The sequence below is a fragment of the Xyrauchen texanus genome, chromosome 42 (assembly GCF_025860055.1).
Source record: "Xyrauchen texanus isolate HMW12.3.18 chromosome 42, RBS_HiC_50CHRs, whole genome shotgun sequence".
NCBI classification, from domain to species: Eukaryota; Metazoa; Chordata; class Actinopteri; order Cypriniformes; family Catostomidae; genus Xyrauchen; species Xyrauchen texanus.
Window position 1 is genome coordinate 4,035,615 of NC_068317.1, and position 25,269 is coordinate 4,060,883.

General features: G+C 40.7%; 1 protein-coding gene across 3 annotated transcripts in view; it reads right to left on the reverse strand.

Moving 5' to 3' along the window:
- dpp6a (dipeptidyl-peptidase 6a) overlaps positions 1-25,269 on the reverse strand; it is a 474,464-nt gene that overhangs the window by 165,029 nt on the left and 284,166 nt on the right. For all 3 annotated transcript variants that reach the window (XM_052114879.1, XM_052114878.1, XM_052114877.1), the window contains one exon: positions 9,666-9,780. In XM_052114879.1, the coding sequence (XP_051970839.1) occupies positions 9,666-9,780 (115 nt within the window). The remainder of the gene's footprint in view (positions 1-9,665; positions 9,781-25,269) is intronic.

The window sequence follows — 25,269 nt, forward strand, 5'->3', positions numbered from 1 at the left end:
AATGCAAAGATTATAAGAAAAAGAAGACCTTCCGATTTGGTGTATGACTCATTGTTTCCAAATAGACGGCTGTTCTTTGATGAGCACAGGGGGAAGATACATGTTCTTTTCATTGTTTTCTGATATAAAAATGCAATGTGAATGCAGAGGGAGGAACATTATAAAAGGGTGTATGCATTTTTGATTCAGTGACAGTTTTCATTGAATCTTGTGCTTTGAAAGATATAGGATTGTCTACGTACACCAATGTATTAGTATTCAACAGAGACGCTGGTGTAACTGACCCAATTCACATCTGCTGCCAGCTAAGATATCAGCAAAATATTTAAAAGTGGTCTACAATCCACAATAGCAAAAGGCTTTCTGTGGGAAAAATTCCTCTGGCAACAGCATGGAAAAATCCGGGAGAGTCAGAAGGTGACCTACACGCAAGGAAGTGCAATTTCAGTAACAACAGGACAGAGAAACCGAAATAACTCTGGGGAGGCTATCTGACAGACCTACCGCCACGGGTCCGGAGAGATTTGTGGAATCAGGAAAAATTCCATCACAACTCCACTGAGAGTTCTTCTGACACATCCAATTAGCTGTCATTGTGTCAGTCAAGTGTCAGTCTTCAGTAAGTAATGTTTCCCCTAAAAACATAATAATAAAAGAAGAACTGACCCAGTTTTACAGAGGATACTCTGATCGAGCCTCATCATATCAACCTATCTGTTAGATATAAGAGCAGAGATAGAGAAAAAACACTGCAGTTAAAGGAAATCCTGAGACGCACCATTGATCGAGTGTGGTGTGTGTCAGGAGCATTTTGTATCTGGAAGTGTGGATAACACTGAACAGTCCATCAGCAAGGCAGTGAAGATGATGAACTGCAACCTACTTCTAAGACTGGCAGGACAGGCAATGTTTTAAAGTTGTAATTATCTTAAGGTTTTGTAAATTGTACAAGGTTATAGATTGTTTTCCATAAGTAATTAAAAAAAACAAACACTTTTTTTTTTTTTGGTAATAAAGCAATATCATACAAGCAGGTATGCTGTATGTAACAGCTGTGCTGATACATTATATGCAACAACAGCACAACTGTATGTGTGATACTGCTGTTATGCAGCAGTTTAAGTAGTAAATAACTTAATAAACAAAATAATAAACAATAAAAAGTAAATAACGAAATAAACAAATAAATGGGCATAAAACATTGATTTGTTTCTAAATAATTTTATTAGCTTACTTGCAGAGAACAAACAGTGACCCGAGAAGTGGTAAAGATGACTCGCAAATACCCAGACGACCAGTCTGATATGTGGATGTGCGGTTGTTACTGAGAAATATCAGAGCGCTAGACTGTCCAATCAGAACTGAATATTCCAGAGAGCAATGTAATAATATGAAATGACCTACACTTCAGACAAAAACTGGGAAACAGTGAAAATAGCTCCAAAAGAAGCCAAAGCATCAAGCACAACACTATCTGCATTGTTTTTTAATTTGTAATTCTTTTAAGTGAACAAATAGTGTTTGTTCACTTCTACTGTTTTGGTAGTGAACGACTCTGTGGTTGTTGATGAATCAGTTGAGTCAATGATTGAATGACTCACTCATAACATAAAATACATTAATTTGTCACCAGCTATTGGTGTGAATTGTCATTCTCCAGAAATTATCATTAAATTAATAAGTGAATAAAATAAAATGTAACAATGCATCAAAATCCCCACTAGTACTTGGAAAACAACAAACAGGGAGAAGCGGAGTGATAAAAACAGTGACTCGTCCCAGTACTGTTAGACTGTATATCAGCACTCTTTTAATGCCCCTTGTTCAATCAGACTGAGGACAGGAACCAACTGTTGTATTATTATTATTATTATTATTATTATTATATTTTCACATAATTTACAGCACAACTAAATCTCTAGAATTAAATACGTATATAAACTGCTGTACTGCTGATGTGCACTACAAACATTTTTTACAAATAATAATATATTTACTGTAAATATTCTTAAAACAAGATCATTTTATCTGAGAAGCAAAAGATTTACATGAAATGTATCAAGGATATAAATAGTATTTGTTGTTCAACTGGTAAATTTTTTCATTTCATTTCATTCAGTGAGGTTAATCATTAAATCCAGTGAAACAATCTGCAAATGAAACAAGACAATTAATGATAATCCAGATACATCCTCTGAAAACAACTCTTTATATCTTAAACAAATTTGCTGCTCAAGTAAATCGATCTTGTTTTAGGGATGTTTACTGAAGAGATTAGGGATTTTAATAAGACAAAGATAATGATATAAATCAACATGAAATAAAAATGGACCCTTTTCCTTTCTTCGTACACATTCCTGGTCTTATTGTGAATGATAAATCAGTGCATTCTTTTCAAAAGAAAAATAAATTGTCCTTTTTCATTTATCAAAATTTTATAAATTGCACTGCCTCTAAAACGACTTCCTTTTTTGCTTACATCACCAAGCCCACTTATTTTTCAAACTCCCCAACCACCTGTCATATACAGTGGATATAAAAAGTCTACACACCCCTGTTAAAATGCCAGGTTCTTGCGATTTAAAAGAATAAGACAAAGATAAATAATGTCAGAACTTTTTCCACGTTAAATTTGACCTATAACGTGAATAAAAAAAATAAAAAAATAAAAAAAAATCACAATAACCTGGTTGCACAGGTGTGCACACCCTTAAACTCACCTTTTGATTTTATTACAGCACTCTTATGGATAGGAGTCTATTAGCATGGCACATCTTGACGTGGCAATATTTGCCCACTCTTCTTTGCAAAAGCGCTCCAAATCTGTCAGAATGCGAGGACATCTCCTGTGCACAGCCCTCTTCAGATCATCCCACAGATGTTCAATTGGATTCAGGTCTGGGCTCTGGCTGGGCCATTCCAAAACATTAATCTTCTTCTGGTGAAGCCATGCTTTTGTGAATTTGGATGTGTGCTTTGGGTCGTTGTCATGCTGAAAGGTGAACTTCCTCTTCATCTTCAGCTTTCTAACGGACGCCTGAAGGTTTTGTGCCAAAATTGCCTGGTATTTGGAACTGTTCATAATTCCCTCCACCCTGATTAAAGCCCTGGTTCCAGCTGAAGAAAAACAGCCCCAAAGCATGATGCTGCCACCACCATGCTTCATTGTGGGTATGGTGTTCTTTGGGTGATGTGCAGTGTTGTTTTTGCGCCAAACATACCTTTTGGAATTATGGCCAAAAAGTTCAACCTTGGTTTCATCAGACCATAACACATTTTCCCACGTGCTTTTGGGAGACTTGATGTTTGTTTTTGCAAACTTCAGCCAGGCTTGGATGTTTTTCCTTTGTAAGAAAAGGCTTCCATCTTGCCTACCCAATAGCCCATTCATATGAAGAATACGGGAGATTGATGTCACAAGTAGCACACAGCCAGTACTTGCCAGAAATTCCTGCAGTTCCTTTAATGTTGCTGTAGGCCTCTTGGAAGCCTCCCTGACCAGATTTCTTCTCGTATTTTCTGCAATATTGGAGGGACGTCCAGTTCTTGGTAATGTCTCTGTTGTGCCAGATTTTCTCCACTTGATGATGACTGTCTTCACTGTGTTCCATGGTATATCTAATGCTTTGGTTGCTCTCTGCAGACCATGGCTTTTGCTCTGAGATGCAACTAAGAAAATGTCAGGAAAATCCTACCAGAACAGCTGAACTTTATTTGTGATTAATCAGAGTCACTTTAAATGATGGCAGGTGTGTAATGACTTCTGTTTAACATGAGTTTGAATGTGATTGGTTAATTCTGAACACAGCCACATCCCCAGTTATAAGAGGGTGTGCACACTTATGTATGTATTGTAAGTTTTCACATTATAGGTCACATTAAAAGTGGAAAAAGTTCTGACATCATTTATCTTTGTCTCATTCTTTTACATCACAAAAACCTGCCATTTTAACAGGGGTGTGTAGACTTTTTATATCCACAGTATAGACCACTTTACTGCATTCAATCAGTGATGGATTAAATCGTCTATCCCTAAATGTTTTTTCCTAATTGAAAACGGCATACAACATTATGGAAGTAAAATTAGTTGAATTGCATTTTGTGTTGTCCTTAAAAATATATATTTTTTGCAGTGTACCTTTTCAGGATAAATCAGATGCAACTATACACAGTGACATGTGTATTGTCAGGTAGTTTTGGAGAGGCGTCAGGACTCAAGCTAGAGATGCCACCTGCTCAGTCTCTACGGCCTGTGCTCTCCTTCTCTCTCCTCCATCTGCCTGAATTCCTAAACCGTCCTCTGCTCCAGATAGAACAGAGCAGTGAAGTAAAGAACTGCAGCCATTCAAAAACGGTATGGTTTATCAAAATTCTGTGAATATCTTTTTCTCGTGCATGTCTCTAGATGATGCAAGCCAATTTTCTTGCAAATCGGACAAATGGCCTAGGACAAGTTCGAAAATGTATGTTTTTCAGAAAAAATGTATGACGGAAAATGACTTCATAGGGTGTCTTGAGCCATGGAATCAGAGGAATCTGTTTCTAGGACTCACGGTTCAAAAGTTATTAACATAAACGTGAGTGCAAGTTTGGGCAGTTGGTGGCACTAGAGGGTTCGAGGTAGAGATGCCAAATTTGCTGTGGTGACATATCAGACTGTCCTCTATCTGTGTGCCAAATTTCATAACTTTCCCACAAGTGGTTCTATGGGTTGCCATAGACTCAAGAGCGGAAGAAGAAGAAGAAGAAGAAAACTAACAGAAACAATAGGGGTCTTTTGCCCCTTTGGGGCTTGACCCCTAATAATAATAATAATAATAATAATAATAGTATTTGCTTTATTATCAATTCTCCGATTTAAGATGTCCCCAAACTATAGCTACGGTTTTACACTCTGGACGTTGCATAATTAGAGATAAAAAAAAATGTTTATGTGTGGAAACAGACAAAACTAATCAATTTGTTTCTCAAAGGCTGAATCTGTGAGCTTAATTTAAGCAAGGTAGCATTCACAGCATACTTATAAGAAGCACAGCTGGGAATTTTAAATACATTTCAAAGAGCCAGGGAGAACAGAGATTTACAGTTGAAGTCAGAAGTTTACATACACCTTTACAGCCAAATAAATTTAAACTCATTTATACACAACTACTGACACGTAGTCATAGAAAACATTCACTGTCTTAGGTCAGGAACACTACTTTATCAAGCTGGTACGTTCCGCATACCTGTGAGTAATAAGGGGGATACATATCAGGCCTTGGTGGATTCGGGTTGCAGCCAAACCTCCATCCATCAATGCCTGATTCAAGATTCGTGTGGCTTTGGGTGCTAGTCACAAGGTGAAGGTAAGGTGGTGCATGGGGATATCCACGATTATGCTGTAGTGACAAACGCATATTGTTTTCCAAGCAAATCACGGATGTGGCCTAGTTGCAAAGAGAATTCCCCGGACATGTTCTCGCAACTTCCTGGTTGTACGAACCTCATAAAACACCATATCGAAAAAAATCCTGGGGTAGTGTTATGCAGTTGTCCCTGCCAATTAACAGAGCAAAAAAAAAATTTGGTTTGAGAAGAATTAATCGATATGGGGATAATAGAAGAATCCCACAGTGACTGGGCCAGCCCAGTGGTGCTGGATCTGAAGAGCGAAGGCTCGTGTGGTTCTGTGTGGATTATAGAAAGGTTAATGCAGTGTCTACATTTGATACAAACCAAATGACTCATATTGACAAACTGCTCGATCGCTTGGGTGCGGCTCGCTTTTATTCGGCACTGGATTTAACGAAGGGTTATTGGCATATTCCCTTAATACCAATATCCCATGAGAAAACAGCCTTATCAACACCGTTTGGCTTACACTAATTTGTGACCCTTTCTTCCGGTTTGTTTGAAGCCCCAGCTACACTTCAGTGCCTAATGGACCGAAACCTCAGACCTCTCTGCGTATGCAGCATCTAAGGGTGGTTCTGAGGTCGGTGTGACGGCGGGACTCACGGCAAGTGCGCGAGTAGTGTGCAATTAGATGGGTGGAGGTACAGTATATGGGGTTCCACTTGGGTCACGGGCAGGTGTGCCCCCAAATTGATAAGACAGCAGCAGTTGAGGCATGCCCAAGACCCAAGACCAAAAAGGAGGTGATACATTTCCTGGGGCTGGCTGGCTTTTATAGGAGGTTTGTGCCTAATTATTCGGACATCACCAGGCCACTGACCGATCTCATTAAAAAGGGAGCCCCAGACCCGGTCCAGTGTTTGGAGCCATGCCAACAGGCTTCTATGCAAGTGAAAGCTGTGCTTTGTGGTGGGCCAATGTTACATGTTCCTGAATTTTCTCTCCCTTTTGTTGTACAGACTGATGCATCAGACAAGGGGTTGGGAGCCGTATTGTCCCAGCTGGTGGAGGGGGAGGAGCACCCGGTATTGTACATCAGCTGGAAGCTTTTCCTCACCCTTCAGTACTACCTCTGACCACGACCTATTCCAGTGGCTCCATTGCATAAAGGATATGAACCAAATGTTGTTGGTGTTCGCTGTCTTTTTCTGAATATCGCGGTGCCGTTTTGTGCGAACCACCGGCCGCTCGGTTCTCCCGATGGCCATTATGCGCCTGATCGACACAAAAGTGCAACGGCCCACCGGGAAAATAACCCTGGTATGCCAGATTACCAGTCCATCTCTGGAGACAGGTGTAAGAAATAATTTAGCTCAGGTGCAGGCATCCATACCACTTTCCCTCTCCGGACGGCCACCTGAACACGCCCCCGCTACCACAATAATATTAATACAAATTAGCTATATGTTACAATCAAGAATTTTTTTTTACTAAATATAAGTTTGTAAAAAAATGCAATGGTACGTTGAATAGTAATTGTTCTACTATTTACTTTAAGTTTTAAGAATTATTTTGATTAGACAAGTTTTTGACGATGACAAAAATTAAACTTTAAGACATTGAATTATGGAAAAATTATTAAAAAATAGGGAAAAAAAAGTTTTTAAGAAAAATATATATATTTCAGTAGGGCCCTACTTAAAAAACTTAAGCAATGCAGGGTTACTTGAGAAACTTTAAGGAAACATGCATATCTTTTAATTTATTATATACATTGAAGCCATAATGTGCCATATTAGCACATTTTTGTTGTGGCATCGAAATTGGTCGAAATTGATCGAAAATATCAGCACACTGTGATTCAGCGGTACCAGCCTTGTGCCACAGGTAATCAAATTTGTTTAATCAATACATTTCATTGATAGTCTGAAGCTCTGTTGCGCATCTCTTTTTGACCATACCAATAATTTTTTATTTTAAATATACATATGTGGCAAGGTGGAGGACGGGGCCGGGTCATGATCCTACACACCCGGTCCCGTATTAGGCTAATCAAGCCTCCCGAGAGGGATAAAGGTCGACTGCAGAAGATCGTGCAGGAGAGAGAGATCGTTTACGGACATGTCCGTCATATGTGTGGGTTTGTCTTTTGTTTAAGTTGGTAAGTAAAATATTATTTACACCGTCAAGCCGGTTCTCGCCTCCTCCTTGACATTGATCCCTTTACACTGGTGCCGAAGCCCGGGAAGGAGGAGGGATACGCCGTAGTAGAGTTCTCGCCACTACAGTCCACCCCAATGCCGACGAGAGGGGAGAAGGGGCTCCTAACCGACCGCCTGGAGCCCCTCAATTTCAGTTAGGATGCTGCCATAGAAGACAGCTGACTATGTAGAAAAGAGACAGAGAGGCAGCTCATGTCTAAGGGTCTGGATGACACAGGACAGTTGGGAGCAACTACTGTAGAGAGAGACAGACTGGTATGATGTAAGATACATACCTCTGTATCTGTGATTTACTTGTTCCACTTCTGGAGAAAAGAGACCCGCATTTCAGAGGAGTAATGCATTAATTCAAAACGTTAACACTGGGTTATAAAACCCTGTTCCAGAGCAACAAAAACACAGCTTTTACTGAGTAAACCCAGAATTGCAGTGCCAAAGGTAGACAATGTGAAATGTAGTGATAGAGTGTTACAGAGCTTTACTGAGCAGCAGACAACCAATAATATAATGCCTCAGTGACTACCTCTATTCATGTGCATTATACAGTCACAGAAGCTTCGACATGCTTAATTTTAACATCTGATGGAAATGAGGATTGTCGAATTATGGTAAACTACAGTGATGAAGAAACGGTATTATGTTTGTAGTATATCTCAGAAATTAATGACAAACAGATTGGATTTACGTGCTGACATTTCCACAAATAAGAAGTTCCATGGAGAAGTGGTTATCCACCTTTTTCCTAAACACAGAAGTGATCCACGATTCATAGCCCCCCCCCTCCCAACAACATTTGGTTCAACCCAAACCCTCTGCTCTGTCTTCTCATACAATGCTGAGATACATACAACTCATACAATGCATGAAGTCTGCAAGACCCCTGTAGGGTATCCTGTGGTATCTGGCACCTAGACATTAGAGGTCATCATGGGCAATCTAACCAGTCTGCGGCTACGCATCCCAATATGCGTTGGTGTGCAATGCACTGTGTGTTGTGACACATTCCTCCCTTAACCATCATTAAAGTTTTCTGTGACATGTGCCATAGTAAACCTTCTGTCAGTTTGGACCAGACGGAATAGCCTTCGTGACCTTATGCATCGATGAGCCTGGGTGCCCAACACCCTGTCGCCGGTTTTTGGTTTATACCTCCTCAAACCATTTTCGGAAGGTACTCACCACTGCTGACAGGGAGCACTCTACAAGGCTGCAACTAATGATTATTTTAATGATCGACAAATCGAACAATTATTCAGGCGATTATTGCAATGATTAATCATTAGCTCTTAACCAGCTGAATACTTTCAAATAAAAATACTTTCGCTTAAGTATAATTCAGAAACAAGATCACTGAAAACAAAATCCTTTTGTTAGTGTTTTTGCCTTGTTTTCTATTAAATAAATATCTAAAAATCCTTAAAACAAATACCTTTACCTGTGAAGAACATATATGATATTAAGACTTGCTTTCAGGGAACATATCTTGAATATAAGTGTATTTTGTGTGTAAGTGTATTTCTCACTTAGTTTGTACTGTCAGTGCAAATTCACAGATAATACTGAGAACAAACGGCGATATAGAAACTCAAACGTGGTTTGTTTATTGGCCGCTGTGGATATATCAACGGATGGTTTTCAATTAATTGATTGTACGGTGAAATCATTTCTCTCAGTCTCAAGTTCAGCATGGACTGAGAACAGGTTTGTTAAACCAACGCAAATCTCTACGGCAAGCGCTTCTGGACAACATTTTTCAAAATAGAAGTCCCACATTTAATAAACAAATTATTAAATAAATATGAACATGAATTACAGTGTAAAAATAATACAGACTATTTTGGGATATCCCACATTATGGTGAAATGTACTTTTTACCCAAAAAACAAACAAACAAACAATATTTAAATATTAATATTCAAGGTGTTGTGGCAGAATGTGTAGATGTGAGGCTGTGTTTGTAATAGGGCCATGCATCTGTATGCAAGCATTCAGTTGGTTTGTTTACAGCACTGAAGGAGTATGTTAAAGTAGTGTAATGTGTTTTGTGTATGTGTACTGTGGCCTCAAAGCTTGTGGCCCCGGCCCCTTTGCTCCCATGCAGCTTACCTGGAGTCAACAGTATGACAGAGGTGACGATCAAAGAGCAGATGACCAGAATAACAAGCAGTGCGATCGCTATTCCCTTCCAGTTCCTTTGCGGAGGGTTACTACCCACCAGTTCCTACAGAAAGAGATGCACACAGAGAGAAAGCATGTCAATGAATGCAAATGGGAGGTTAGTCAAGGACAGTTGTGTCAGTGAGCAGCACCTCCAGGGAAACTGATGTTGGCCTACAACAAATTCTGCTGTCATCTCTACAAAACTGAAGTGTCAATTGACATAACCTATGTGTAGTCATTTTAAACTTCTTTTCTAGAAGATGTATCACTTAAATAAAATTCTGAAAAGCTTGAGGGCATTTTAATTTCTAAAGGCTGTAATAACCATACATCATTTGTATTTAATTTATGTTTCACATGTATGAATTATGTAGAGCTACAGCAAAGCAATTTTGTCCAAATTCAAGAAAATTGGTCATAAATGTTGAGCTTAAATGCTTTTAGGTAACTCTAAATGAAACAAATATAATACAAATGTATTTCCCCATATGAAAACATCAAAGCATGACAGCAGAAAGCTATTTCCAACTATAGATTGATCAAAGAGACAAGCGAGTTTAGACAAGTGTGAATACAGACAATAAACACAAATCAGACCTGTAGGTCCTTTAAAAAAACAGAGAGGATTAAATCTTGAATGCTCTTGAATCCCGATCATACCAACATGTTCACAAAGAAAATCAATATGCTGCTTCAGAATGTTTATGTATCCTGAAATAATAATAAAAAAAAACTTTTTGTATATGGTGGTGTAGTGGTCTAAAGCGCATAACTGGTAATCTAGTAATCAGAAAGTCGCTGGTTTGATCCCCACGGCCACCACCATTGTGTCTTTGAGCAAGGCACTTAACTCCAGGTTGCTCTGGGGGGATTGTCCCTGTAATAAGTGCACTGTAAGTTGCTTTGGATAAAAGCGTCTGCCAAATGCATAAATGTAAATTCACATTGTGTTCACTCCTAGACATGGGTACATTCTCAGAGGATCTCAAGACATTCTAGTCCCATCAAAACCAGGAAGTAATCATGCTTACTCCAAAACATTGGTTCTTATCTCATGGAAACCAGGAAGTAATCATGTTCACTCCGACTTTGGGTGCTTCTCAATTGGAAGGCTGCAGCCTCATTAGCTGGATATCTCAGCTGCCATGTCATTAAGCATCGTCAAAGGCCATCTCAATTGTGAGAACACTTGTAAGGCAGCCTCGTTTCACACCTTCTGTTGCATATTTTAGATGATGCATCAGGTGTATCCTTCATGGCCTTCAATTACCCACAATCATTTGCACCAGGGTTGGCCGATTAATAGAATAGCATTTTCAATTACGATTTTGGTTTCGAATGGTTATGAAATCAAGATAATCGAGATAAACGATTATTGTGCAGCATTCCGTTTCACAATGAAACACCCCGGCACTATGTCTTTAAAGCATCCTTTATTAAAGTTCAAAAACCTTTATGACGCAACTTTCTCTTCAAGTTTTAAAAAATTTTATACAAAAAATTGCAATAGTTTATACAATACAACAAATTAGAATATACAAAGCACTAAAAAAGAAAAAAAAAGAAAATTAATAAAAGGGCAATTACATGAATTTGAAAAGTCTAGGGTTCCATTTAAAAATTAATTCTAAGATCAGTGTTGCAAAATGTATTATATAAAAGCTTTTTTGAGTGAATCTAGCTTTGTGAAGAGCAAATTTAGCTAAAATATGGTAATTAAGAGATTAAGGACGTATTTCTCATTTTCTGAAGTATATGGATTTTCTAAAAAGTAAAATATCACATGGTTCTAATCATATGGTTTGCCATGCGCATTTACGACAGTCTCGTTCTAGCATTGAATGCTGATGAGGAGTCTAGCTTACAGCCAGAAGGACTGGTCTAGGAAGGACACAGCCTAATTAGGGAACAGCCTTCCATTTGAGAAGCACCCACTGGTTCTAGTCTAATGGAAACCAGGAAGTAATTGTGTTCACTCTGAGACATTAGTTCTAGCTCTACTGAAACCACAAAGTAATTTACTCCAAAACATGGGTCCTTCTGTCATGGCAACCAGATAGTAATCATGTTTGCTCAAGAAATATTTGTTCTAGATCTTTGGTAGCCAGGAAGTAATTGTGTTCACTCCGAGACATAGGTTCTAGTCCTATGGAAACCAGGAACTAATCAGAAACCAGGAAGTAATAGTCTTCACTCCAACTAGAGACAGGTTCTATTCACATAGCAACCAGGAAATAATCACATTCACTCCTAGACACGTGTTCTAGTCCCATTGCAACCAGGAAATAATCACATTCACTCCTAGAGATGGGTTCAAGTCACATCGTACCCAGGTTTAGGGTTGGGGTTTAGATAAGGGGGTATGCATTCCAGCAGACTCTATAAAATAATCTACAACTAAAAATACAACTCAGGTTTGGTGCCACCCTGTGGACATTTGACCTCAAAAACACTTTCAGCTTTGGACACTGGGCCAGTGGTTTGGATTTCTGTAAGCACAGAACAATTTTACCATCAGTCTGCGCATACAGACAAACACAAAAATATTGCCACCATTGAAATAAAACCATCAGATGGAGCACTTCAACTTTTAAGCACAACAATTGCAAATAGAGTTGTGAAAGCACCATGCAGTGCCCTGTGTATCTGTGGCTGATGTTCTCAGACTAATGGAGTGGAAGTGTAGTGGTCGGGGCAGCATTAAACTCTTTAAGGCCTAAGCTGTTAGTGACCATGTTTCTGTCCTAATTGAATAGCGCTGCAGACATCATTAGCTTGCAGATAACAGTGGCCAGAGCCTGTTTACCAGGACACCACTTACAAGGACTCATTAAAGTCTTTTTCTCTTGATCTCTCTCTCAGTCTCTGCTTAAACAAATCTTTCTCTCTCTTTGGATCACAAAGGCAGCCTCTTCTTTTCTAGCATGCAGACAGAGATGTTGAGCAACATGTGAATAGACACGTCATTTACAGTACAGCACTAACCACCAACATCGACTTTCATCTCCTGCCCCATATATGCTGTCTGAATGACAATTAGAAAGTGGAGTACATTTCAATCGCTATACCTCTGCTGACAACCTAAAATACATACAAATATTTTTTCAATGCAGTGAATGTGCACACACTCGTATAAACAACCAAAAAAAAAAGATAGAGCCAGACAATTACCTTCTGACTGTTCAGTGACCACCTCATGCACATTGCACGCACAAATGGCAAAATCACAAGCTCCAATTCGAATGGATGGCTTCTACATAACTTCTGTAAGTCAGGTTTTTAAGGTGTGATTAAGTTATGTCGTAATTACCATATTTACGAGTTGAGCGCACATGAACCCTACAACAAAGTCATAATTAGCCGTGGAATAGTCTGGATTTTCTTTGAGCCCTGACTTTCTGAGTTGGAAGTGTGTCAATTAAAGAATCATTGGTGTTGGTCATAATTGAGTTTTAAATGATGATTTAGACTGTGCAGATTAGTTTGTATGCATTTTGTACTGTTGTTGAACAAATAAGATAAAAACAAGGTTCATTTAGCTGGTTTTTGAGGTGACAGCCGTGTGCAAAAAACTAAATTGCCCATCATTACACGTGGCGGCACAAAAATGATAAAATGGCTAGAATATACTGTAGCACCAAGTGTCAATTATCGGGGTCCAAGCACGTTTGGAGAAGATGACCAAATTTGACAATATATTATGTGGATGCTGTAACGGTTACCCTGTCTTGTCTCACTGTTGCCCTTTGTTTGTCATTTTGTCACTTTTGTTATTCCTTAGTTTTCAATTTTGTCACCCTTGTACCTCCATAGTCTTCCTGTCAGCCCTCGTGTTCACTGTTCATTGTTTTCACCTGCCCTCGTTAAGTTTGCCATTTGCTTCTGTTTGTCATCTTGTTATCTTGTTTGGTGTTCTGTTTGTTCATTGGCCCCTTAGTTCTATGTTCATGTATATGTACCCTGGTTTTTGGTTCAGTCCCTGTCTTTCGTTGATTGTTTGTGAACGTGGTTGTATGTTGGTGATGTTCGTTCCCATGCCTGTGTTCCCAGTTCCAGTGTTCTCGTGTTTTGTTTTCATTTTTGCCCATCGTGGTAGTTTTGTTTGTTCATCTCTGTTTGTTTCCATTCGTTTAAATAAAGTTAACTGCACTTGGATCCTCAACCTTTGTCAGCCTCAGTCCTCAATCGTTACAGAACGAAAGACCACACCATGGATCCAGCAGTATTACGCGCCAGATATCACCTGCTCTGCCTGAGGCAAGAGGACCGTCCTATTGAGGCCCACGTCCGCGACTTCCTTAAACTGGCGGCTGTTGCGGACTTCTTGGACTCCTCCCTGGTGGTCTTCTTCAGGGAAAACCTGAGTGGCTGGCTGAAGGAGCGGCTGCCGCCGGCATCATGCGGCTGGACTCTCCGCGACTTCCTGCAGTTAACCTTGCTGTTGTGCGGCTCCCCGTTCATGCCTGCCCCGGTCTGCGAGCCAGAGCCTACGCCTGCCCTGGCCATCGAGCCTGAAGTCACGCCGACCAGGAACAGCGTTCCAGCGTCGCCAGTCACCTTCCATGAGCCAGCGCGGCCCACTTCGTCTGCCGGAGGAGGGAGAGAAGACGGGCTTCCGCCTCCCGGCCCGCGCCTGCCCCGGTCTGCAAGCTAGAGCCCACGCATGTCACGGTGAGCGAGCTAGAGCCCACGCATGTCACTGTGAGCGAGCCTGAGTCCTCGTCAGCCACGGTGAGTGAACCTGAGCCCTCGACCGTCCCCGAGCCAGCGCCTGTAGCCTCAGACGTCCCTGAGCCAGCGCCTGAAGCCTCGACCGTCCCTGAGCCAGCGCCTGAAGCCTCGACCGTCCCTGAGCCAGCGCCTGAAGCCTCGACCGTCCCTGAGCCAGCGCCTGAAGCCTCGACCGTCCCTGAGCCAGCGCCTGAAGCCGTGACCATCCAAGCGCCAGCGCCAGTGGCCGTGACCGTCCAAGCGCCAGTGGCCGTGACCGTCCAAGAGCCAGCGCCAGTAGCCAGGACCGTCCCAGAGCCAGCGCCAGTGGTCGAGCCCGTCTCAAGTCTCTCGAGTCTTCCAGGGCTCCTCCTCCCGAGCTTTCCAGAGCCCCGCCTTCCGAGCTTCCTGAGCTTTCCAGAGCCCCGCCTTCCGAGCTTCCTGAGCTTTCCAGAGCCCCGCCTTCCGAGCTTCCTGAGCTTTCCAGAGCTCCGCCTTCCGGGCTTTCCAGAGCCCCGCCGTCCGAGCTTCTTGAGCCTTCCAGAGCCCCGCCTTCCGAGCTTTCCAGAGCCCGCCTCGAGCTTCCAGAGCCTTCCGAGCTTCCAGAGCCCGCCTCGAGCTGTCCAGAGCCCCGCCTTCCGAGCCTCCTGAGCCCGCCTGTCCAGAGCCCCGCCTTCCGAGCCTCCTGAGCCTTCCAGAGCTCCGCCCCTCGAGCCTTCCAGAGCTCCGCCCCTCGAGCCTTCCAGGGCTCCGCCCCTCGAGCCTTCCAGGGCTCCGCCCCTCGAGTCTCCCGAGCCTCCTGCGGCCCCGCCTCCCGAGCCTCCTGCGGCCCCGCCTCCCGAGCCTCCTGCGGCCCCGCCTCCCGAGCCTCCTGCGGCCCCGTCTCCCGAGCCTTCCTCGGCTCCGTCCCTGGAGCCTTCCAGGCCTCCGCCTCTAGAACTGCCTATGGCGCCACCGCCCTCGGCTCCACCTCCTGAGCCATCCTTGGCTCCACCTCCTAGGCCTCCCTCAGCTCCGCCTCCTGAGCCTCCCTCAGCTCCGCCTCCTGAGCCTCCCTCAGCTCCGCCTCCTGAGCCTCCAGAGCCTCCCTCAGCTCTGCCTCCTGAGCTTCCAGAGCCTCCCTCAGCTCTGCCTCCTGCTCCTCCTGAGCTTTCCATGGGTCCGCCTCCCTTGGCTCCGCCTCCTGGGCCTCCAGAACCTCCCACAGCCTTGTCTCCAGAGCCCCTCTCAGCTCCGCCTCCGGGACCAGTCCCTGTCCTGAGGATGCCTCCCAGGCCTTCTAGACCTGTCCCTGTCCAGTGGCCTCCTCCCAGGCCCCCTGACCCGGTCCCTGTCCTTGTCAAGTGGCCAGCTCCCGGGCCATCTAAACCGGCCTCTGTCCTGTGGCCACCTCCCAGGTGCCCTGTACCGGCCCCTGATCTGCGGCCATCTCCCAGTCCACCTAAACCCGCCCCTACCCGGTGGAAGCTCTGCAGGCCACCCGACCTGGTTCCCAGCACACACCCCCAGAGACTGCTTATCTGCCCTCTCGCCCTCCTTGGTCTGTCTCCGTGTCCCTTGTGCCCCCCATGGACTGCCTGTCTGCCCCTCGTTGTTCCCTGGACAGCCTGTCTGCCCCTCGTAGCCCCCTGGACTGCCTGTCTGCCCCTCGTTGCCCCCTGGACTGCCTGTCTGCCCTTTGTGCCCCCAGTCATTGGTTATTTGTTCTTCCCGTTTTTGTTTTTGTTGATCGTCTGGTATCCGATCCTTGGGGGGGGGGGGCTATGTAACGGTTACCCTGTCTTGTCTCAATGTTGCCCTTTGTTTGTCATTTTGTCACTTTTGTTATTCCTTAGTTTTCACTTTTGTCACCCTTGTACCTCCATAGTCTTCCTGTCAGCCCTCGTGTTCACTGTTCATTGTTTTCACCTGCCCTCGTTAAGTTTGCCATTTGCTTCTGTTTGTCATCTTGTTATCTTGTTTGGTGTTCTGTTTGTTCATTGGCCCCTTAGTTCTATGTTCATGTATATATACCCTGGTTTTTGGTTCAGTCCCTGTCTTTCGTTGATTGTTTGTGAACGTGGTTGTATGTTGGTGATGTTCGTTCCCATGCCTGTGTTCCCAGTTCCAGTGTTCTCGTGTTTTGTTTTCATTTTTGCCCACCGTGGTAGTTTTGTTTGTTTATCTCTGTTTGTTTCCATTCGTTTAAATAAAGTTAACTGCACTTGGATCCTCAACCTTTGTCAGCCTCAGTCCTCAATTGTTACAGATGCTGTAGACATCTGTTATGGTGTCAAATTTCAACTTATTTGATCAGTCACACAAATGGCATTTCTTAACTTATCCTAGCCTCAGACATTGATGAAAATATGCACGTGACCTCACAATGTTCTGTTGTCCATGTGTTTTAAGTTTTGTTAATTTTGCATAATGCACGCACAATACACAGGTCAATTAGTCATAATAGGCCACACCTGAAAATGTATTAGCTCATATCTTCTGAATGATTTAACAAAATAAAACTGTTTTAAGAAATTTTTGCCAGGAGGCTCTGTAGATGAGGTAGTGATGTCAAATGTATCAGTACTTTGGTACCATGTCAATACTAAAATAAATAAGATGTAACGATACCAGTGTTTCTGCAGTACCGGTAGTACCGAGCACCGACTCTATTTGGTACCAGCACGCAGTGTGACTGTGATTTCAGTCCTAGTGTGATTTATTAAACCGCTGAAGGCTGCAATTATTGTGTGGAAGAGCTGTGTACTTTAAATGAATGTATACATTTGACTGCTCATCCACTAAAAACTCCAGACACTGAGAATCATTCACGTTGTATCAGATGACAAAGTAGAGCACTAATCCACAGTGACCCACACAGCACATGTAAACTATATTTATATAATTAAATCACTGTATTTGCACTTTAATCTCAACATTATTTATTTATTTAGCATTTAAAACAATAGAGTTGACCAAAGTGCTTCACAGTAACACAATTTAAAACATCACATTTCAAAATTACCACATACACAAACACCAATCATCAAAAACACAAAATACAAACACTCCAAAACTGTGTCCTAAATTTAATTTGTCAGAATTCGATTTCAGACGTGACTTAAATGACTTCAATGATCAAACTGGGCCTTGTTGTGAACTGTTTATCCATCATAATAAAAGCACATTTTAAAATATAAGCTAGAGCGCAGGAATTGAAGAAATTGTGACAGAAATATATTAAAACTGTAAAGTAAAATATAAGATACTCTGTAATGATGATAATAAATAATAATAATAATAATTAATCAATTTATCACAAGCAAGATTGCTGTTGAATAAAAGTTTGGGGGAAAATGCAATGCCATGTAGAAATGTTCTATTTTCACTTGTTAAAAGTTTTAAGAATGAATTGATTAGACACCATTTTGATGATTAAATTAAATTAAACTTTAAAACATGGAGTTCTAGAAAATAATAAAAATAATAATAATATCTGGTAAGGATGCCCCCTGGCCGCCTCCCTAGGGAAGTGTTTCAGGCACGTCCAGCTGGGAGGAGGCCTCGGGGAAGACCCAGGATTAGGTGGAGAGATTATATCTCCACACTGGCCTGGGAACGCCTCGGGGTCCCCCAGTCAGAGCTGGTTAATGTGGCTCGGGATAGGGAAGTTTGGGGCCCCCTGCTGGAGCAGCTGCCCCCGCGACCCGACTTCGGATAAGCGGTTGAAGATGAATGGATGGATGGATGGATGGATAATAATAATAATAAAAATGAAAACATGATTTGGTAAGGAATAAAACTGATTTACTACTTAAAAACATTCAAGCAATTCTTCTTTGAATGAGAAACCCTTGAAGGAAACTTGCATTTCTTTTCATTTATTATTTTCATTGAAAAGTAACTTTTTAAATAGGCTAAACGGGTGTGTTCAATAGCACATTGTCATACCAGCATATTTATACTGTGCTACCTAAACTGGTATCGAGATCTGTGAAACGTCACTGGTATCAGTACCGACTACTGAAATTTTAGCACCGTGACAACACTAAGGTGTGGTATACCAAATTAAATTGTTAGTCGGGCAAACGGCCTAGGGCGAGATCGAAAAAGTAGGTGTTTTAAAAAAATCAAAGTGGTATAATAATTTTTTTTTTTTTTTTTTTTTTTGGGAAACATTCAGTCTATCTAGGTCTATGTCTGTCTAACTTTATTGCTTATTAAACTTTCAAAAATGTAAGACCAGTCAAGTCAACATCAAAGTTTATTTCTAGTACAAAAATTATGATTCTAGTACAAATTCACTTAAAGGCCACATAGAGCACGATGAAATGTTGATCAGACTTTATGCAAATAGTCAAAAGTCTGATTCTGCAAGTCTAGACCATCAACCATGACCCACAGTCAAGTAATATTCCCACACCTGGCCTCTGCCCCACAAGACAAATACACGAAGGACAGAATGGGGACAATTCAGAAGTATGTCATCCATCCCGAGCCATTATCATAATCACCATGCCACTACAGAATTAATGAACTGGCACCTGATTTGAACACAACAAGCCTGTTTATGACAAACTCTCTGCTTTTCATTAAACCACTGCAACACTTTCCAACCAGGAGAACTATAATAACTAATAATGGCTGCGGTCCAGAACACCATCATTATATTTGTATTTTATTTTTTTATATTTTCACCAACAATTCAAAACAATACAAAAAACCCACACTGGCCACAAACAAGAGTGCTCTTTAATACAGGCATACCAGAGTTTCCACTAGAAAAAAATGGTGCCGGTCAAAGTGACCGGGCAGAGGTTTCATTTTACGGACATTTTGATGATATGCCGGTCAAATATATCGCCTCTTAATTAGTCAAGTTGAGGAAAACTGGAGGAAGTCTATGTAACTTAAAAAATGACACAATCAGGCCGTATAGAATGCAACATATTATTATTATTAGCTTAACTTTCAAATAGACGAAAAAAAACCATGAACAATTGTTTTTTACTGTGGTTTCACACACATTCACTTTTTGAAACATTGAGGCACGGATGTACCTAATACAAATAAATAAAACATCTCTAGTTAACTAGCAGATCATTCATTTAGTCCGTTATTAAATAAGAGATCTAGCGCTAAAATCTGTTGTTTTTTAAATCAAGCTGAGCGCTCGTGTCCGCTGCTATCAGTTGCATGCACAACGCGCTGCGCTGAAGTTGCGCAATCTTCACTAGGACGCGTTTCAATCTATCGCCGTTGCGGAGACTCTCTATTAATTCGGTGAAATCACAAAATAAAATGCACACAAACGTGTCCCTGCTTGATATAGACTGTAACCATGCACTGATGAACATAGGCTATTCAGTTTTGATGATAGAGAAAAAAACTGCACGAATGCGCGGATTAGAAGCACTGATCTATCTATAATGAGATGTTCCTGATTCACCATCGTCTGGCCTCTGAAAAAAGCTTTTAAAGCTAGTCTGCCTGGGCCTGGCCATATTTGAAACGTCTCACTCAATCGTTCGTTGTTTAGGTCTATATTGCAGCCGTTTTAGGCGTGCGCTTTATTTGAAATGCAGCATGCGATGTTGTTTCATAACTTTCAAACGATAGAGCCTGTTCCTTTATAACATAGCAAGAGATCGGTGTATTTTTGCTTTATACATTTTAGGCTTATTCTCAAATTCAGATTGTGTTAGGGGGACGGGATTATTTGGCAATTTTAATCGGACAATTTGACCGGAGAGATTTAATTTTGTCGGACATTTAATTTTTTTACCGGCCAATGTCCGGTAATTACCGGACAACGGAAACCCTGAGGCGTACAACACAATACACAAAGCACACACAAGCTCCCACACAGATCATAATGTACTTGCATGTTGTATGTTTGCAGAGAAAGGGTACAGAAAAGAAAGAAAGAAAGAAAAAATAAGTGTTTGGCAGGTGTGAAATGAATACAGAAGCATTGATAACAACAGAGAGAAGTGGAGTACTCCAGGGTTTATTCCCTGATTGGAGGAGACTACACCTTACAAAGCCAAAAGAAGCACACAAGCCAGGTCAGAAAAAACAATAGGAGCAGATAGACAGGCAGAATGCGAGGAGAATATATAAGCGGTGTTTTTGTCTTTGACACGTAGTGGTAATCAATTGCAGTGCTGTGGGTACTTAAGATATACTGTATGTGCGGCCTGAATAACACAAATGAAAACTGCATTGCTGCTTCATCAAAGCTTGAGTTCTAGTTTGTAAACAGCTGGAGGTGGAATTGAAATGAAAACAGATTTGCATTAATAAATAGCAAACACTGGTGCATTAACAAATCTTAATACATGATTATCTGACATTATCGTCAGCACAAGTGATCGGCAACATCTTGCATAAAAAAAACTACTTCCTCTGACCAGAATAAAGACTTATCTGTACTACATTAAAATTGCTCACTTTTTGGTGGCATGTACTGAAATTGACAATATTTTTAAAGCCACTAAACATGCTTGTATCATTTGCTTTAATTGATATTCAGGGCAGAGGAGGACTACATTAAATTGACTGTATTTGCATTGATAATCATCATTATCTGACATTACCTCCCAAGATTTCTACAAAATCTCTTGGTATCTTTCCTGAGTGCTAGGACCTTGGTGCTTCAGGTCCATTGAAAACTACAGTATCTACAGTCAATTTTGAATAGTTTTAGACTGAGACAGTACAAGCCATTCATGGACTATCTGATGCACACTGTACAAAAATGGCAAGAGCTTTGTCGATCATGGCAAGTGGTAATCAGATTGGCTGGTTTTACACAAGTGATCCGTCAGTCCTCTGGGTAACAAAAAAGTCCCATTTCCAAGTTCCCATGCTTTAATAGTCATTTGATTTATCAAAAATTTGCAAATATTCAAGAATTTTATTTGAGACAGTTAACAGCAAGTCAAAAAGATACTTTGAGCACACCTGTACTGTATATTCTGCTTTGCTCTTTGTGTTATATTTCAATTTCAGATTAAACTGTTCCTAAATGTCCCGTAAAAAGAGTGAACAGTGGATTGGCCACTTTACATGTTCTGATGGCCCCTTCCTGTCAAATTCAACAGTTTTGGCTAAGTTTAAATGTGGACCAGACTTTAGGCCAATAGTTAAAAGTCTGTCTACGCAGGACTATTTGTTAAAGGAATATTCTTGTTCAATACAAGTTCAACATTCAGCAATTGTTACATAATGTTGAATCCTACAGAAAATAATTTGGACTTTACTTAAAAACAAATGTTAAAATACGGTTTCAAAAGTGTAGCCACAAGACGTAAACAATACACCAATCAGCCACAACATTAAAAACACCTGCCTAATATTGTGTAGGTCCCCCTAGTGCCACCAAAACAGCGCCAACCCACATCTCAGTATAACGTTCAGAGATATATTCTTCTCACCACAATTGTACAGAGAGTTACCGTAAGACTTTGTCATTTCAAACCAGTCTGGTCATTCTCTGTTGACCTCTCTCATCAACAAGACGTTTCCACCCGCAAAACTGCTCCTCACTGGATGTTTTTTGTTTTTGGCACCATTCTGAGTCAATTCTAGAGACTGTTAAGTTTGAAAATCCCAGGAGATCAGCATTTCAAGAAATACTCAGCGGTTGACCAATCACAACAAACTAGGCCAGCTGACCAATCAGAGCAGACTTTTCAGAAAGACCTAAATCAGTTTCAGCCAGAGGTTGAAAATAGGTTTAGCAAAAAAAAAAAACATGTAAACCTATTCTAATTGACCCCCAAAATAAAATCATGAACCTGTAAATTAGCATAATATGGGATCTTTAAGTAATTTAATTAATTAGCCAAATTGTAGGCTGTTTTCAGTTGGCAAGCAACATGTCTATCAACGTAACTTGCTGCATTAATGTAGAATTCACCTAATGTGTGTGTGTGGTCACAGGTGTGTATATCGGCTGTATTACAAAGATTTTGAATGTCGCTCATCCATCCAAAATTCATGGTCCATTTTTTAAGTCATTGTCAACATTCAATAAATGGCATTTTTGAAATGCCACAGTGACAGGTAGTAGAGGTTCCAACAAACCCCTAAACCGTCTCGCCAAGCTAATGTCATCACATGATACTGTACACAAACGCATACCATGGCGCGGAGCTATAATACATTCCTAAGTGGAATATTATCACTCCTGAAGTACGAATCCTGCTGAGTGCTCGCTCCTTTAATATGCAGAAGGGCTTTACGGTCCCTGCCTTCATAAGAACAGAGAGCTCAGCGGTAAGTGTTCTCACGCTCAGTGAGAGGTGTGAGGCTTATGTGAGACGCACATGTTTCCTATCGTTACTCCTCCTGAAAGCTTCTTATCAGCAGGAACAGCTCGGATATGTGCACATCCTGGAGTTAACTTTTCTGAAAGGCAAATCCCATTGACAGTGCTGCAATAGTTAATATCAGAGTTCCATAAAGCCAGTGTCCACATTAAATCATGGCAGAATCACTGGTAATGTGAAGGTGCATACTGTGACATTCTAAGTGATGGAAAACCTGTAAATGTGAGAGGATACTTTAGTGAGACTGGATGATGTTGTTTAATTGATGGCGCTCATGTTTCAAGAAGAACATTTAACACAACCTTCCATCTTGAAACAAAAAAATCAAACTGTAATACAATGGGAGTGTTTGAAATGGAAGACTACTCATACTACAGTTTCAGAGGGGGACACATAATAAAACATATCAGCTTTGTGATGTGACGTTTGTCCAGTTTTCCTACCTAATTTTCTGTAAGGCAGATGTAGTAAGACAGGTGCTTGCATGTTGCCAACACAACTGGTTTGTCAGAGGCTTCTATTTGACCTTAAATTGTATATGGCCAGTTTAAATGTTTTCTTTGTACTGAGGCCAGGCAAAAACTAACCTCTTAAAATATAGGCCTAATGATTATTTCCCAAATGCTAATGGTACCACTAATGATACCATTACACTAATGCTATAATGGTGCCACTACATTTCCAAAAATGTGCAGTAAACAACCAAAGCTCACTGCTACAATGCAATGTCAATCGACATTCATTCCTGCTGCAACAAAAAAACTTAAAGTAATCAGTCACAATATTTTAACTTTTGACTGGGGATAGGACTATATATCCATTTTCGATATATCGTAAACTACAAAAAAAGTACAAACCATATTGAGGCAAAACTCAATGTTTTCAACATTGTTTTCTGTCCATGTGCACAACTGCACATAAATGAAATAACCCTTGAAACATCATAATCTCTCCAGAGCTTGATTTTACCCTTACTGGGATTTTTTACAAGGTCCTTGAAGTGCTTAAAGTGCTTGAATTTAGCTCTTAAGAGTACTGGAATACCTGGAAAATTATGACCTCCAATGTTTTTAAAAAATGGTATCTGCTTTTGTCGAAGATCAGTCTATTTTATTTCAGATTTTTAGGTGAAGAACTACACTACCCATTATTGGTGGAAAATGATCCACCAATCCAGTAGGCCTGGGAATTGCCACAGACCTCTTGATTCGATATTAAAACAATATTCCCTAGCCAATTCAATATGTATTGCAATATTGCGATTTGATGTTTTGACATAAAAATGTCATGAAAAGCTACAAAATAAAACAAACTATTTTAAGTCGTTTTTCTCATAAAGAAATGTCTATTGAAGAACAGTTGTGTCTGATATGACAATTGTTTTTACTCTGTAATATATCATTTGCAGGTAAAAGGTAGAGAAGTGTAAAACTAATTTAACACTATCAATGGACCAGTCATTGCATAGTTGGTGCAAATGAACCCATGTATAAGGCTGCATTCTGTCCATTTGTATTCAACTAAATATCTACAATATATCATTTTAACTTATCAAACTAATTATGTTATTTTAGAATATAAAATATAATACACTGTGCTGTGAAAAAGAATTTGCCCCCATCCTGATTTCTTCTGTTTTTGTGTATATCTCATCCTAAATAACAAAATCTAACATACAACAATGGCAATGTGAGTAAACACAAAATGCAGTTTATAAATGATAATGTTATTTATAGAAGCAAAAAAGTACTGTGAGAAAAAGCATCTTAGACACACGCATAAGCTGCATTTATTTCGTCTGCTCTTTATAATATAATCAGGTGTGTTTCTCCAAGTACGCATCTTTGTGTCTAGAGGTATTTCTTGTCAACATAGGTGGCTAAATGTACACAATTACCCACCACTGCACATGAATACCCTGCTGTTAGATAATACTATTTGCGGGGGTGCGGCATAGTTGACGGCTTAAAATCAATATTTCTTCCATTTCTATTGTAATTTTTATATTACAGACATTGCAATGCTGCATTGTGGTTCACTTTCTCATGAAAGACGTTAAGGGCAGTCTTGTACTTTGTATTTAGGTCTGATTTTCAAATACTGTTTTGCTTCAAATCAAAGTTTATCATGTTACACTTTGGAGCTGGTCAGTTTGTAGCTCTTTAATGAAGGATTTCATGAAATCTTATCTCTATAAGAAAATGTCTGGAAAAACCTTCTGGAACCAAGACGACTGAAAAAGTGGGTGGGCACTACTTCTCTCTCGCTATATCATCCAGTAGCATAAAACAGTATGGAACTACTGAAATGTTTAAATTTGCATTCTGCATACTATTTAACATAGTATTATTTCCACTGTAGTATGCACTAGTATATAGTATATCATGTGCAGTATCCTAGCATTCCATTTTGAACATAGCCAATGACCCACAATTTATAGAAAGCTTTCTTTATTGAAGAAAGAATGGGTACAATGGGATTATTACAATGGGCGGGTGCAATAGTGTAATAAAAAAAACATGAAC